Source organism: Rhinichthys klamathensis, unplaced genomic scaffold (genome assembly GCF_029890125.1).
Source record: "Rhinichthys klamathensis goyatoka isolate OS25496 unplaced genomic scaffold, OSU_Roscu_1.1 h1tg000236l_1, whole genome shotgun sequence".
NCBI lineage: Eukaryota > Metazoa > Chordata > Actinopteri > Cypriniformes > Leuciscidae > Rhinichthys > Rhinichthys klamathensis.
In genome coordinates, this window is record NW_026606759.1 from 2,614,938 (window position 1) to 2,630,407 (window position 15,470).

Here is a 15,470-nt window from a genome sequence, read left to right on the forward strand (position 1 = left end):
TTTAATTAAATACGTTACCCTTCCCTCCCCCCTCGAAACGACTTCTCTTCTCTTCCGGGCAAAATCTATTACTAGAGGGCGTGGCTATTGTGACTGACGCTATCTCCACACCTGACTGTAAACTGGCATTCAAATCTGCCTCCATTTTGTTAGCAACGCCCAACCTCCAACGATCCAATCAATTCCCAAAGGATGAAATCAAGCCCCGCCCCTACATTTTTTTTCTAATTTCAGAAGCCGTTTAACTCGGATATATGTCACAATAAGGAAAAAAGGACAATCTCAACTTCCGTTTCATGACGACTTTAATAAAGTATTAAAATACAATTATTAAACATAATAGATATGCTTATAAATTAAGAATAAAGAATTTAGCCTATAGCTGTGTTTATAAACTTCGTATTAATGTCTATTAGTGCTTTATACATTATGAATTAGCCTAACTATTTAGTAATGCTTAGGCTAACTGATGGTTCATATCATGCAGTTATTATAAAGCATTACCTAAATGTTTTTATTTAAATGTGTTTACACTAACATCAGTTATTTCATAACAAACATACAATGAACATTTGTACTACTATTAACCAATGTTCTTAAATGCTCTACAACTGTATATTGCTTTTTCATTATACTTAATTAATTTACTGATGCTAACAAAAATAACCTTATTGTCATGTGTTATGAAACTGTTATCATTATTGCCTGGTTTTTTACTCACAAATCATTTAATAGATTTAATATTTCTGCCCTGTTAGGTCCATGTTACAAAACAGAAATTTCTCTATTTGGGTAAACTAAATAGCTATATGATGTGGATATATTTTTTAAATATCTGAAAAGTTCTGCATAGAAAGTATAACGCTTAGAATCCTGAGCTATTCTAACTAACATATTTGTGTTCTAATCTAAGCTGCTAACATTGGGGAAGAGATTTTACCAACTCTCTCACGAGATGATATCCGAGATCTCTTTCCTGGTCCTGAGCACTTCCTGCGGCGCAAAGCCATTTGGCTTATGACTCATAAGGAAGAACAGGTAATTTTACTTAATACTTGTGTTTTGGATATTTTTAACCTGTTAGTGGAAATGACATTTTCAGTACTTTAGCCACACCATATGTAAGTTGGTGTGGTTAAAGATTAACACTTACACATACAAGTGAGATGTTCTGAAAATAAAATGACTTTTTCTGATTTGATTAATGTACAGTATACATTTGTATTTTAGGGGCACACGATTCCTGTTGAAGCCCAAGATTCATCAACAGATGATGAAAATAATGAAAGTTCAAACCGAGATGACCCCAGCACTTCAAAGTTTTTGAAGTTACCCAGCCCAGAATACGTTCTCTTCACTGATAGTGAACTACAACACGTGAGACGCGCATACTTTGAACAGCAGCGTCTTGGAAAAGAGAGTGAAGTCACCTTATCAAAGGAGCTCTTCTGCCGGCTCATCCGAAATACCATGACAAATATGATCTCAATTGCAAGAGCCTCTTCAGATGACTACAAATACCCCACTAAACATGAAGTTCTTGCCATGGCAAAGCGGTTAGTGGAATACTACCCTATGATAAAAGATAAGTCAACTGGATCTAGTCACCAGGGGTGCCGCCAGAAATTCTGGGCCCTATGGAAACCAAAATTTCTGGGCCCCCTACATTTTTTACAGATAAAATTTAACCCAATAAACATGCCCAGTATACTTTAAAAAGATACTTAGCACATAGTTAAATGTCTAAAGATTGGTACAAAGCCTACAAAATGAAAATAAAAATAGAAATATGTACTTGTTTAGCCTACAACAGAACATAATGTAAACATATTGACATAGCCTACTAATACTTCCAAGTCAAACTCAAATGGGTCAAACTAATCAATCAGGAAACATCAGCTTATTTTTATTGGCCTATTTAGTTTTCTTAATATAAAATATTAAATATCTATTTAGTAAACTCCATATAGCCAATGTTTACTACAGACACATGTTTTATTCAATTTTCTGGGGCATTTTATTCACATGAAGAACGTCAAGTTTGACAGCATCGATCGTAGCAGAAGCACTTGTCACTTCACTTCACAGAACACACGACACACACAGGGCAAACTGATTTTGTAATTTTTTAAGCATGTAGTAGATTACTTTTTGCACACAGTCACAATCACTCCTTTAATGCTGCGTTCACACCAGAGGCAAATAGCGCGTAAAAAACGCGCCTGCCGCGTCTAGTTCTACGCGTGAACACGTTGAATCCATTCGCGCGTCAAGAGTTAACAAAAGTTTAGACTGGCTGCCTGCACATTCACTGTTCTATAAATGTCCTCGCGGCTGCGGCTGCTGCAACTTGAGGGGGCGGGCTGCAGGACGACTCGTCCACGGATAGATTTTATATCAAGATTTTGCTTTAGTATAATTTTCGGGAAAATTAAAGCCTGTTTTGGGATTCGGGACAACAGCTTAGATTTCGAGAAGTCTCGAATTTTTCGGGACTTCTGGTCACCCTAAACAAAAATAAGTAGTCTCTGAAAGTTTTGGAATACAGGAATACGGCATAAGTTACCTTTATTTTTGCAAAACTGTGTGACATACTGTCGACTTCGGCGTTCTCTGTCTTCCCTTTCCTTCTTTGCTTTCCGTTTTTGATGCCCTGAATTTTGATGTGACATGCCTGCTTGTGTCATTGTCTGTAGCCTACTGTCTGCATCATAGCAAGTGCAATCACTAGCGATCATAGCTCGTACAGCGCAGGTGGAATGAACCATTCTGAGGGGGAGGGGTGTGACTGAAACAGTAAATACATCATTTGTTTTTAAAATATTAAATCTATGGTCAAAACGGACAAAATACACATTTAGTGCATGAGGGGGCCTTGCACATTTAATTTAAGTATAAAAACGAGAAAAGAAATAAGAAAAGAAAAAGGGGGTCTGCTCTTCTGGGCCCTAAATCAGCCTGGGCCCTTAGAATCGTCCTAACCTTCCACCCCTTTACGGCGCCCCTGCTAGTCACGAGTGGGTAAGTGACTTTATTTACTTGAATATTTATAGTTAAAGACCCACTCCGATGAAAATAATGTTTTTCTAGGTGTTAACATGTTCTTGTGGCATTTTTCTGATGTTAGAGGACATATCTTGAGAAAAATCAGCTCAAAGTTGTATTTCTGAGTATTTCTACATTCAAATGGCTGTGAATCAGTAGCAGACGCTAAAATGCCGGCTAAAATCGACTGGAGTTGTGACGTAGTAACTCCACTGGGCGTCTCCACACGCGACGTCTTGCAGTGAAATAATGATCGGTGATCGGTGATAACTTTGATTAACTTCGGATAATAATAATTAACGTGTATATAATACTGTTGCCCCACCGGTATTGGGGGTGTAAGCTAGCGGGAGAGACAGAGCTCTCAGCAACGGGCAGGGGGAGGGGCGTCTCCGTGCCAACGGCTCCGCCCACAACGCAAAGGCGAATTGCTAATGAGCTACTGCCGCTCTGCTGAAGCGAAGTCCCAGAAAACGGCACAGGTTTTGTGATTTTGGCTAAAAATTGCATAATAATAATTTAAAGACCACTGGGAATGTTTAAAAATAGCTCAAAATATGATCGGAGTGGGACTTTAAAGCATGTTTTTTTGCTTACGTTGTTTCAAAACTGTTCATTGATGATTTTGTTCTGTTGTACAGGACTCTGTTGCCAAAAAGCTCATGAAGCGACTTTCAAATATCCGAAGTCCTGTGAAGGCCAAACACCCTCCTTCCAAGAGAGCCCGTCTGGACGAAGAACCTTCTGCTGCAGTGGCAAGTGACTATGATGCTGATTCCAGTGCATCAACACTTCATCTATCACCACCTTCAAAATCAAGCACCCCACGGCAAGACAATGACAGCATCGATGAAGCATGTATGTACATCAAAATTTACTATAAAATGTATTGAATTTTTGCAATAAATAATACCATAATCTTTGGTAATATATGTAAGCCTAATTCTGCCTTATTTCTTTTTATGTGGCATACATTCTTGAATTGTTGATTTTGTGCATCTTGTTCAATGATATATTCTAATTATATTGTATGGCTGAATTATAGCCGATGGTCCAGACACCAGCCTTGACAGCCAGAAAACACAGGCACGACATTACAGGACTCTACGAGAAATGTACAAAGCAAAGAAGCCACACAAAGCTGCTGTAACTCATCTATTAGACCTGGAGTTCCAGTCCAGAAGAAATTTCATCGACTCAAATACTTTGAAGGAGCAAGACAGACCTAAACAAATATTACAGGCATACCCATGCTTCAAAGAACTGGACCATGTGAGTACACTGAAGCATAATTTAGACTGATGTAAAACATATCATCTACCTAACTGCAGACATACAGGTTGATGATTCTTATAACTTTTAATAATTATTTATCTCAGACAATGGATGAACTGCGGAGAATCATTGAGCCAAACAATTGCCAATACATTTCTGAGGTGAAAGGCAGGTGGGAGACCTTCTACTCCAAGGTTCAGTTTTATGGTGTCATGAAGAAAGTCATGAAGCCTCCAAGGACATTAAAAGGAGGTAAAGCTGTATTTTATTGATTGATTGATTTTTTATAGATACACACCTAATTTCAGTAACACTTTATAATAAATACAGTAATAAAGTCCTTGCAAATCATTTGCAAACTATTAGCTAGTTAACTGCTCATTGTATTTGTATTTTATTGTTTACATCTATTTGTAAACATTTTAAGGAACACTGAATATGAATGCATTTAATGTCTAATAAAGGTTGGTTTAAAGCGCTTAATTAATTACATTTTCCATTCTCAATCTAAAGAGAACTATTTACTAGGGATGCACGATATTGGATTTTGGCCGATATTCGATATGCCGATATTTTCAAACTAATTTTGCCCGATGCCGATATATTTGTATTTTTTTTAAGTGCAAAAAAAGCTTATTAAAGCTTCTATTAAAGTTCTGTCAAGAGCAGTGAATGATTTCCTCTTTGTGTTTTGTTGTTTTATTAACATTAAAGGGATAGTTCTCCCAAACATTTAAATTGTCATCTTTTACTCTCTCAAGTTGTTTTAAACCCAAATAAATTTCTTTCTTCTGTTGAAAATAAAAGTTATTTGGAAGAATGTGGCTAACCAAACAGTTGCTGTACTCCAGTGACTTCCATAGTATATTTAAGCACAAGAAAGAAATTAATACAGGTTTGGAACAACATTAGAGTGAGTAAATAATGACAGAATTTTTATTTCTGGGTGCAGTATCTCTTTAAGGACAAGCGGCAACATATTAGATACTGTCTCTTTAAGAGCTGCACGCGACGCGTCTAATATACACGCATTTGACAAGCAGATTTTCTCTGTTTGCTTTCACTTTAGACATAACCAACTTTGTTTATGTAAACCTTGTGTGTATTTGACAGTATTAGCGCAATAAGACTCGAAAGATAACTTAGTCCAGTATGCAGGCGCGGTTAGACAGGCTTTTAGTTCCTGTGAGCGCTGGGTGTAACGCGCTCAGAATAGCGCATGTTAGAACAGCGCATCAGCACGTGAATGACATGTTTAACTAGCAAGAATTTGACGCACATGCAAATAATTAACTTTTGTGAATTGCAGTGTCCAGTGAGTGTAACTCTACCTCTGCGTTTACATGTGATGTGATGTGATGTGATGTGATGTGAACGTCGCGTTGTACAGTATGTTGAGATGAAGGCGCCAGAATTGAACTGATGGAATGCACGATACTATGATTTTTCTTCAAAAGCAGATCGTGGAGACATTTTACTCGTCCACGATCAAAAGCCGTGATTATCGCACACCCCTAGTTGGAAGTTTAAGTTTCTGGCGCTCATGCTTCTTCACGGTCGTTACGTGCGCATAGGAAACACGCCACCCTATCGGCAAGGCTCATCGGCAGTAATATTCATATCGGCCGATGCCGATGATGGTCATTTTAAGCTTTTATCGGCCGATACCGATGTTGTCCCGATATCATCGTGGATCCCTACTATTTACTCCTAATGGGCGGCAGTGGTTCATGTAGGTTGTCTACAAACCGGAAGGTTGGTGGTTCAATCCCTGGTTCCACCTGACCAAGTGTCGAGGTGTCATTAGCAAGACACCTAACCCCAGCTGCCCCCAACGAGCTGGATGGCGCCTTGCATGGCTGACACCGCCGATGGGTGAATGTGAGGCAATATGTAAAGCGCTTTGGTGGCCATGGGTCTGTTGAAAGCGCAGTCCATTTACCATTCCTAATAACCAATCAAAATTTTTTTTACTACGAGCTAATTAAACAATAATAATTGTGTTAATTACAGTGACAATGAACTCACTATTTGTATATAGCATATTAATATATTAACAATGTAATTACTACAATATATGAACTAGGGCTGTAACGATACGCGATATAAAATCGAAATCGCGATACTCAGATCCACGATCTGTATCGCGGTGTGAGAAGGCAGAATCGCGACACACCCCTTCCAACTCCCAGAGTTATCCTTCCCATCCAGATCCAATGCTACCACATCTTTAAATTACTATTAGTATTATAAAATGTTTCTAGTGTCAATGTATTGCTTGTTTTTTCTGTTTACATTGTGTGTTGTGACACTTCTCTTCTCTCATGATCGAACATAGAATGCTGCTACGTCAGAGCGGCCAAAGCGCAAAATATAATTCTGTGAATTACACTGCACAAACCAAAAGTAATACTACCCATCGGATGAAGAAGGGTTGGCTCTCCCCAGAACATAAAATATTCATTTTATTTTATTTTCCGTGTTCGCATTTATGAGAAAAAAACAATGTTACGACGTGACAGTTCTCTGGAAGCGGCACTAAAACTTTCACAGACCTCAAACAGAAAGCACAAAGCCTTTCTTTAAAGTGAATTTCGTTTTGTAGTAATTGTATCTTAATTTTAATTCATGTTTCATCAACCAATTACCTGGATTTAATAAATAAGAAGTAAATATTGCAGACAATAGATAATCACGACACGGAGGAGCCGGCGCGTGATCTGGAGCTCGTCTCATAAATGAACCGAAACTCAGCGTATAAGGTAGCCTTGCCTCACAGACCTGAGAATATATATCTATATTGAAATGTCTACTTTTAAACAGAACAATTCAAAACGAAAGAAAACAGACTACTCTCTGCTTATGTAATCCGTATGAAAAGTGCATTTCTCTCTGGCGCGTTCACTAATGCGAAGATCGCGAGTCAGCATCGTCAACTTCCTCTTTTCAGCCGACACTGACAGAAAACACCTATTTATTAATAAACAATTAAAATGTCTCCTTGCTGTATTTGACATGTAAGGATTCAGGGGCGGATCTAATCCGTGGGGAATTTGCATATCATAATTAATAATTGGTAATTAATAATTATTCATACATGTTTGGATTAGATCAGTCTTACATGTTAATAAATCTCCCGATAAGGGAGGATCTGTCATTTTACCTGCATGCATGTGAATCCTTGAAATTAACCACAAGTTGATTGCAATTAATTACACGGACCACGTTTCACAAAACAGGTAAAATGAATTAGCTCAATTGTCAGGATAATATTTGTGGGATCCACAATATCATCTTACTTTATAGGATTTCAGGAAACGCAATTCTCTGGCCAGAAGAATTGGGTTTCCCGCCCTATAAACACAACACATACTCTTTAAGGTATTTTTAATTTTAGTAAGCTTGTAGCATAAGATCTTTTGCACTTAAGGGACTTCAATCAAATGAATATATAATTAATTTAATAGAGGCATGACTACTTATGTATTTACTACGGTTACATGGGATATATGTATTTACAAACATAATAAACAAACAAACATGATAAGGCATCGATGAACGAGAAATGCATAGAGATAGAGAGAGAGAAGAAATGTAGAGAGTTGCAGTTATGCAAGAGGGAGTTTAGAAAGACCCGAGGATCTTTCTAAATAGCAAATTCACATAGACAACAGAACTTTGAGAGACAACAAGACTTCAACAAATCTTAAAAGCGTGATCAAACACGGATACTTGCACAGGTAACTCTTTGCATGGCTTGTGTGTCTCTCGGTCCGGCGCGTCACGTGGTCACGTGCGCGTGTTTCTCCTTCAAAGCGAGCGCGCGCTCGTTTAAAGGTCCCTTGTAGATGGATTTGCTGAAGATATATGTCACGGGGTTTTGCTTTTCAATCGTCGATTTGAATTAAACACAGAGACTTATCTACAACTGAAAAACACAAACTAAACTAGAAACAAATAAAAGAAAGGCGAAGAGCTCGCCCGGAGGCGAGACGTTACATCATGACACGAGGACACGGGAGGAAGAGAGGGCTTTAGCCTGCGGTTTGTCCTTTTGAAGACCTGACGTTTCCGCCTTCTTTTGGAAGAGGGCCCAATCAGGAGCTGTCCCTTTGGAGGGAGGTTTTATGACCCTTTGTGTTATAACCAGGCATTTAAATCACTAGTTTCATTGGGTGTTTAAAAGAAGAATCTTCACAATTCTTATAATACTAATGTGTCACAAAGTTTAGCAAAATGTAATGTCAATTAACAAATGGGGAACGAAGATTGGAGTTTATCGAGACCAAACTTGCCACAAATGGATTTGGTTAAACATTAGTTGGCAAAGTTTGAAACATTATCCAATTAGAGTTGTCGAGAAACATAGACCAAACCACAGAAAGGCAACACATGAAATAGGGAACTTAGATACATCGTTCATACAATTCTCAAGTGGATATATAATAGCATATATATATGAATACAGGATTCATTTCTCCTCCTTGGTTAGAATTCAGAGAGAGCCACAGTTCTGTGAACATTCCTTTGGGTCGTAAACGCTGTTAACTAAGAACACCAGTGATGATAGTTTTTGGTCTCTTTTCACTCCAAAGATGGAAAACATAGTAAACTATATTTTACTGGATATTACTGTACGTATTCTGATTGATCACACCGAAAGCATTCGGGAGGTGTCCAGAACTATGTGTATAAGTAATGGAAATAGACAGTTATATTTAAAATGCATAATGAAGGTATTTATAATTCACTTTAAGCTACGATAGAATCACAGTCATTCCAATGTGACATGGGCAACTGGACACACATAAAAACACATCAAAATATATCTGGTTAAATGTCTTTTAAAAAGAGAAGTTTCTTTCTCTTTAGAATCACCTTCTTTGGGAAATTCCCGTCCGTCATAAAAATGTCTCGTAACTGGACACCACGCTCTGTCCTGAGTGTGGTCTTCACTTGTGGGGGATGCGTGTGTGTGTGCGTGTGTGTGTGTGTGTGTGTAAATTTACATTCCAGGCTTTTTGGGTCTTTAGCAGGATGTATTTAGTCCTTTCAGATTCACCCTCGCCCAGTCCTTACAGACATATTCATAATCATTACTTTTGCCGGTTCTTTGTGACAGCTATTAGGTGCTTTATTGGCAGCGCCACCCTTACATGTTACATGAACGCGTCACCACCGCATCAGCACCGAAAACATGGAGATTTTTATAGACAATAATGACACAACCTATTTGATATTCTATAATTAAATACTCAGTGACTCATCCCAACCAACTTTTAAAAAAATGTTTACTTGTAAGCGTCTTTTTACATGTTACGTGTCATGTGAGTAGTACCTTTCCATGTGACGCGAGCTAGTTGAAGAACGTGAGGAAATCGTATAGGCTAGTCGACAAGACCCACGCAATTTGCCGCAAGTGTTTTAAGAAGCTTCCTCAAATGACCAGCAACACGTCCAACATGCAGATGCATATCCTACGGCACCATCCCGAAATCAATTTAGTTGGAGGACAGAAAACAACCCAAAAGCAGCAGCCTACACTGCCTAGTTTAGTCTAATAATTTGCATAGTTAATATTGTTCTTTGGTGTTCCGTTTATACAGGTTTTTCAAATGTTATTTAATAAAAATATATTTTTTTCTCTCAAAATCTCTCTTTTTTTCACGCCAAACCCCGCCTCAAAGCCCCGCCCCCGTGATAGAATCGCGATACTAATCGAATCGTGGGTCAAAAATCGTGATACGAACCGAATCGTGGGTTTGGTGTATCGTTACAGCCCTAATATGAACTATGAATTAACTATAAACTAATAGTTTGCTTATGATTTGCAAGTACGTTTTTACTGTATACTTATTATAAAGTGTTAAATTTCTTAGTGCATATCAATATAGATCTCCTCTCTTGTGTTTTTTTTTTTTTTTACTAGTTGAACATGCCATTGCTGTTTTTACCGCCCTGCCATTGCTCTTCCCATCTGGCTCTGCAGTACCCAAGAAAGTGGTCCCAATCAGTGAGGCTATTTTCCACGTTCTTACGGTGAGTTTTACTTCAGTAATAATAATTTATTATTATTATATTTTTTATTATTACCATTGGGTCCATTGACAGCTATTTAATTAACACTTTGAAGGACCAGAAAGGCAGGAAAGACATTGTTAAAATAGTCCAAGTGACTACAGTGGTTCAACCTTAAAGGGATAGTTCACTTTGAAATTAATTTTTGGTATGTTTTAGCTTACCTCAAGGGCATCCAAGATGTAGGTGTCTTTGTTTCCGCAGTAGTTTCAATTTTGATATTTTTAGGTCAAACCGTTCTTGTCTGTCAGTCCTATAATGCAGGTCTATGGTCACCACCTCAAAGAGCATACACAGAGAAGTCCAAATTAAACATGATTTAATGACTCGTAAATGTAAGTACACATTGATGGCCTAAGACACGAAACGAGCGGTTTGTGTGAGAAAACGAACAGTATTTATATCGTTTTTACCTCTTGTAACCACAGCCACCCCCTCAGATCACTTGGATGTGGCTGTGGTTACAAGAGGTAAAAACGATATAAATACTGTACGATATAAATACAAAGACACCTACATCTTGGATGCCCTTGAGGTAAGCTAAAACATACCAAAAATGAATTTCAAAGTGAACTATCCCTTTAATGTTATGAAGCGCTGAGAATACTTTTTGTCCGCCAAAAATACAAAATAATGACTTTATTCAACAATTAATTCTTTTTCGTATCACTCTCTGATCACAAGAGCACCACGACGCATACACTTGTGTGTGTGTGGTGATGACGGCTGTGTTTACAAGCAGAGGAAGACACACACACAACATAAAACAGTTCAGAACTATGTCTGCAGATTTCGAAACAGAGGATGAATTGCATTTTTTTAAAACCAGAATATACAGAGAACGAACTAAAAGAGATAGAAGAGGCTGCAACACAAACACAGCCACAAGCTTCTGAAAGACAGAGGGCAATGAAGAGCTGGTGGTGTGGATCATCAGTGCCAAGTGATGGCTACTGAACAGGAGAGTGTGTGCTGCATCGATTGTGATATTGTCATGCCACATCTTGAAAGTTTGGATATTTCAGATGATGAGACGACGCATGTATCTCGCTGTATAACAGAGGACCCGGCTTTCCACACGCATACGTCGTGGTGCTCTCGTGATTGTGCGTCAGAGACTGATACAGGAGAAGAAATTGTTGAATAAAGTCATTAATTTGTATTTTTGGTGCACAAAAAAATTCTCTTCGCTTCATAAAATTAAGATTGAACCATTCTAGTCACATGCACTATTTTAATGATGTCTTTCCTGCCTTTCTGGGCCTTCAAAGTGTGTCAAAATAGCTGTCAATGGCGGCTTTTTTAAAAAAGGATTTAAATGCTGTTACATGTAAATGGCCTTTATTTATAAATGGTTTAAATTGGATGTATCACATATGTACTTATACTACCCTCAGTACCACAAAGCAGTACACCAACAACTGAAACTGATTAAAATAGCTTAAAAGTGGCTTTTTTTTATTATCTTCCCAAATTAATATAACGCTTACTAAAAATAAAAACAATCTGATCATATTTAAGCAAAACCCATCTCTCAAAAGACATTTAGAGTAGTTGAAAGTGTCTTGCTCTGGGATGCTTCCATATTTATTCATTAACCACTTCCATCCCACAACAAATGAAACAAACATTACTTGACCAAACACTGTTCTGCAAATGGTCTGCCACAACACATCAAAGTTTTCTGTTTTCAGTTAAAACGGTGTGGTGTAAGCGCAAGTGAATCAATAAAAACGAACTTTATCTGGACAATAACTTTATTCTAGAGCTGCTGTAAATCCAAAACAATCTGTTACTGTAATCTCCTGTTATCACTGTAAAGCTGCTTTGAAACAATCTATACTGTTAAAAGCGCTATATAAATGAAGGTGACTTGACTTGACTACTTATTTTGCTGTTTTGCTGTGTTTGTAGTCTAAATTCTGTATTTATATATTTGGTTTTCTAGCCCTCATACCTTCGTTCACCGGACCCTGATACCTTCGTCCACCGGCGTGTGCTTTCTAGTCCTGTTTTGCTGGTTGGTGAGGAGAACTGCATGGTGGTTGTAGGTACAACTCCAGTTGTAACCTTTGAGAAAGATTTGCTCCACGAGGGGCTTCTCTACCTCCTGGCATATTACTATGCATTCCACCTGACCTATCCCAAGTGTATTGCCACACTCTTGTCTGTGTTGCAAACAGAAGTTCTGGTAGATGTCCTCCATGAGCAGGACGATGCAACCCCCTCTTATAAAAAGGCCATTCATGAATGGAAAATGTTTGCTGAATAAATACTGTTGCATACCTGTATGGCTGAGGCAGTGATAGAGTATTTGTTTTTTATTTTATTTTTTGGTTTGTTCCTCATTATATTTGCACTTGATTTGTGCTATTATGAGATTTCCCTGCTTTTTCAGTAGTGTTTCTTGAATCAATTGTATTAATGCAATACATGAATTGAGTAATTGCTGTTTAAAGCTGTTTGAGGTTATACAGTGTATGCAGCTTACAGACTGAGGCATAGCCTTTTTATGCAGAACATTTGCTGTTGATGTGCCATGTTATGACACTGACACTTCCTTATGTCAGTTGAATAGCCTAGGAATTAGTTCATCCTGCTTTATGTGCTCCATTTGTTAAAGAGGATGTTCTTTAATAAATGTTCAGCAAAACTGAATATGTTGTTTGATTATTTATTTAAATGTATATATTTGTACTATATTTCTTTATTGGGTTGTTTCAAGAATTTTCATCCATTTTCAGGTCTCGCATCTTAAAGAAAATCTAAATAAGGTTTAATTTTCTAGTTTTAAAGCAATCCACTAAAAATGACTTAATATTCAGTGCTTAAACTGCACAGTTTTAAGCATGTTTGTCTAGTTTTAAGACCAATGGTTTATTAGTGATTAGATTTAAGATAAAATATTCTAGTTTTAATGCAATTTTCACTAAATTTATTTATTATTTAATTCTTATAATAAGTAAAAACGGCATAGTTTTAAGCATTTTTGTCTAGTTTTAAGACCAACATATTTTTTTTAGTGGCTAGATTTAAGATTAAATGTTCTAGTTTTAATGCAATTTTCGCTAAATTTATTTATTATTCAATTTTTATAATAAGTAAAAACTGCATAGTTTTAAGCATTTTTGCCTAGTTTTAAGATTTAAGATTTAATTGCATTTATCAGTGACTAGATATTTTTGCTATTTTCAAGAATTCTTATCAAGTCAGTTTTGCTTACCCCATTGGCAGATTTTTTTGCTTGATTTTAGTTCACTTTAACTAGATTCAAGTAAATCTGGATTATTTCAAGAAAGGCATTTTTTGCAGTGTGGCAGACAGTCGGTTCAGCCAGTCTGTCTGCTTCCTGACCTGAGCCCCAGATTGTCATGTTTTAGCTCTAAGACTATGAGCCAAATTACTAGAGAGAAGAGCAGCACCAGCCCAGGAGGAATGGATACCATCTCTTTTCAACAGATCAGGCTTGCCCCAAAAACTTTTCCAATTGTCTATGAATTTTATATTATTCTGCGGACACCACTTCCACAGCCAACCATTCAGTGAGGCCAATCGGCTAACTATCTCATCACTCCTGCGTATAGGAAGGGGGACCAGAGCAAATTACAGTGCCTGACATCGTACTTGCGAGTTCACACACCTCTTTAATATTAATTTTGGTGATCTCCGACTGGCGGAGTCGAACATCATTAGTGCCGACATGAATAATGATCTTAGAGAATTTACGATTAGCATTAGCCAGCACTTTTAAATTTGCTTTGATGTCAGGCGCTCTGGCTCCCGGCAAACATGTGACTATGGTGGCTGGTGTCTCTATTTTCACGTTCCGTGTGATCGAATCACCAATTACCAGGGCACAATCAACAGAATTCTCAGTGGGTGTTTCACTGAGTGGGGCAAATCGATTTGTTATGGGAATCGGAACGGAAGAGTGGTTCTTTGATCCGCGACTAGAGCGGTGATCTCTCACAGTAACCCATCTGCCCTGCTGCACGGGCTCTACTTCAGCCGGAACTGAATCATGTAAAGAGTTCACTATGCTAGGCGCATCCAAAACACTATCTAAAGATCTAGCATTCTTACCATCCTCAATTAAAGTTTGGATGCGTGTCTCTAGTTCTGAAATCTTCTCCGTCAGCCTGACTGTCTCCTTGCATTTATCACATATAAATCCTATATTGCCACCGGAGAAGGCTATACTAAACATATGACATGTGACACAGGTGACAATAACAGGACAAGAAGACATTACTCACCGTGTTTGTTGACTGATTTCTTACTTACCTGGATTTTATGAACTCAAAGGCGCGGGGACGCAAGAGAAAATAAATATATAAATGAGCGCACGGGTGGCGCGTTAGCAAATTCGTTATCTGCATTATTCTAATTCATTCGTGTCTGCATTATAACAGACATCGGAGCTAATGTGGTGAAGGCAGCTTTTCTAAATAATTGGACTAGACTCCAGTGCTTTGGCCACAGACTCCATCTAGCAATAGGTGAGTAAAAGTTATATTAACCCTTAGGGGTCGACAAAACGCTGCCTCTCCGTCTCCGTGAACTTTTTTTCTGGAGCACGTCTCTAAACTTAAACAAAACTCAGCGAATACTATTCACCCAGGCATGAGCAATATATCTTTATAATCATTTAAGTGTGTACTTTTAAATTATCTAATTCAAAACTAAAATAAATATTCTCTGTTTATGTAATCTGTATGAAAAGAGAGAGATGTCAGTCTAATGGGAATACACCCACGGAGAGCGCGCGCTATTCAAACGCAAATGATATGAGGTGATCCATCAGATTCATGTACTTTATGAGGAATAATAATAGCCTAATAGTAATAATAATCCTGGAAAAGTTGACCTCAGAAGTGTTTGTTTTGGTTTCATTTCGAGGAGCAAAATTAATTAAAATAATTTATATTAAATAAAAATATATATAATTAATTGAACTATTATGCTATTTGTGATAATATTCAAACACATTAGCATAATAAATACTGATCAACTAAAATTAATGTTACTGATAATAACAATAGTAGCCTAATATATCAACTGTTATTTATGCT

The 15,470-nt window shown here is 37.6% G+C and overlaps 1 protein-coding gene across 1 annotated transcript; it reads left to right on the plus strand.

Moving 5' to 3' along the window:
• The first annotated feature begins 599 nt into the window (after window positions 1-599).
• Window positions 600-12,670, plus strand: LOC130099788 (uncharacterized). Its single transcript, XM_056265595.1, has 7 exons — window positions 600-1,038; window positions 1,231-1,632; window positions 3,687-3,903; window positions 4,091-4,317; window positions 4,425-4,572; window positions 10,250-10,359; window positions 12,347-12,670. The coding sequence occupies exons 1-7, from the start codon at window positions 1,018-1,020 to the stop codon at window positions 12,668-12,670; spliced, it is 1,449 nt and encodes a 482-aa protein (XP_056121570.1). The 5' UTR covers window positions 600-1,017.
• The last annotated feature ends 2,800 nt before the right edge of the window (window positions 12,671-15,470 follow it).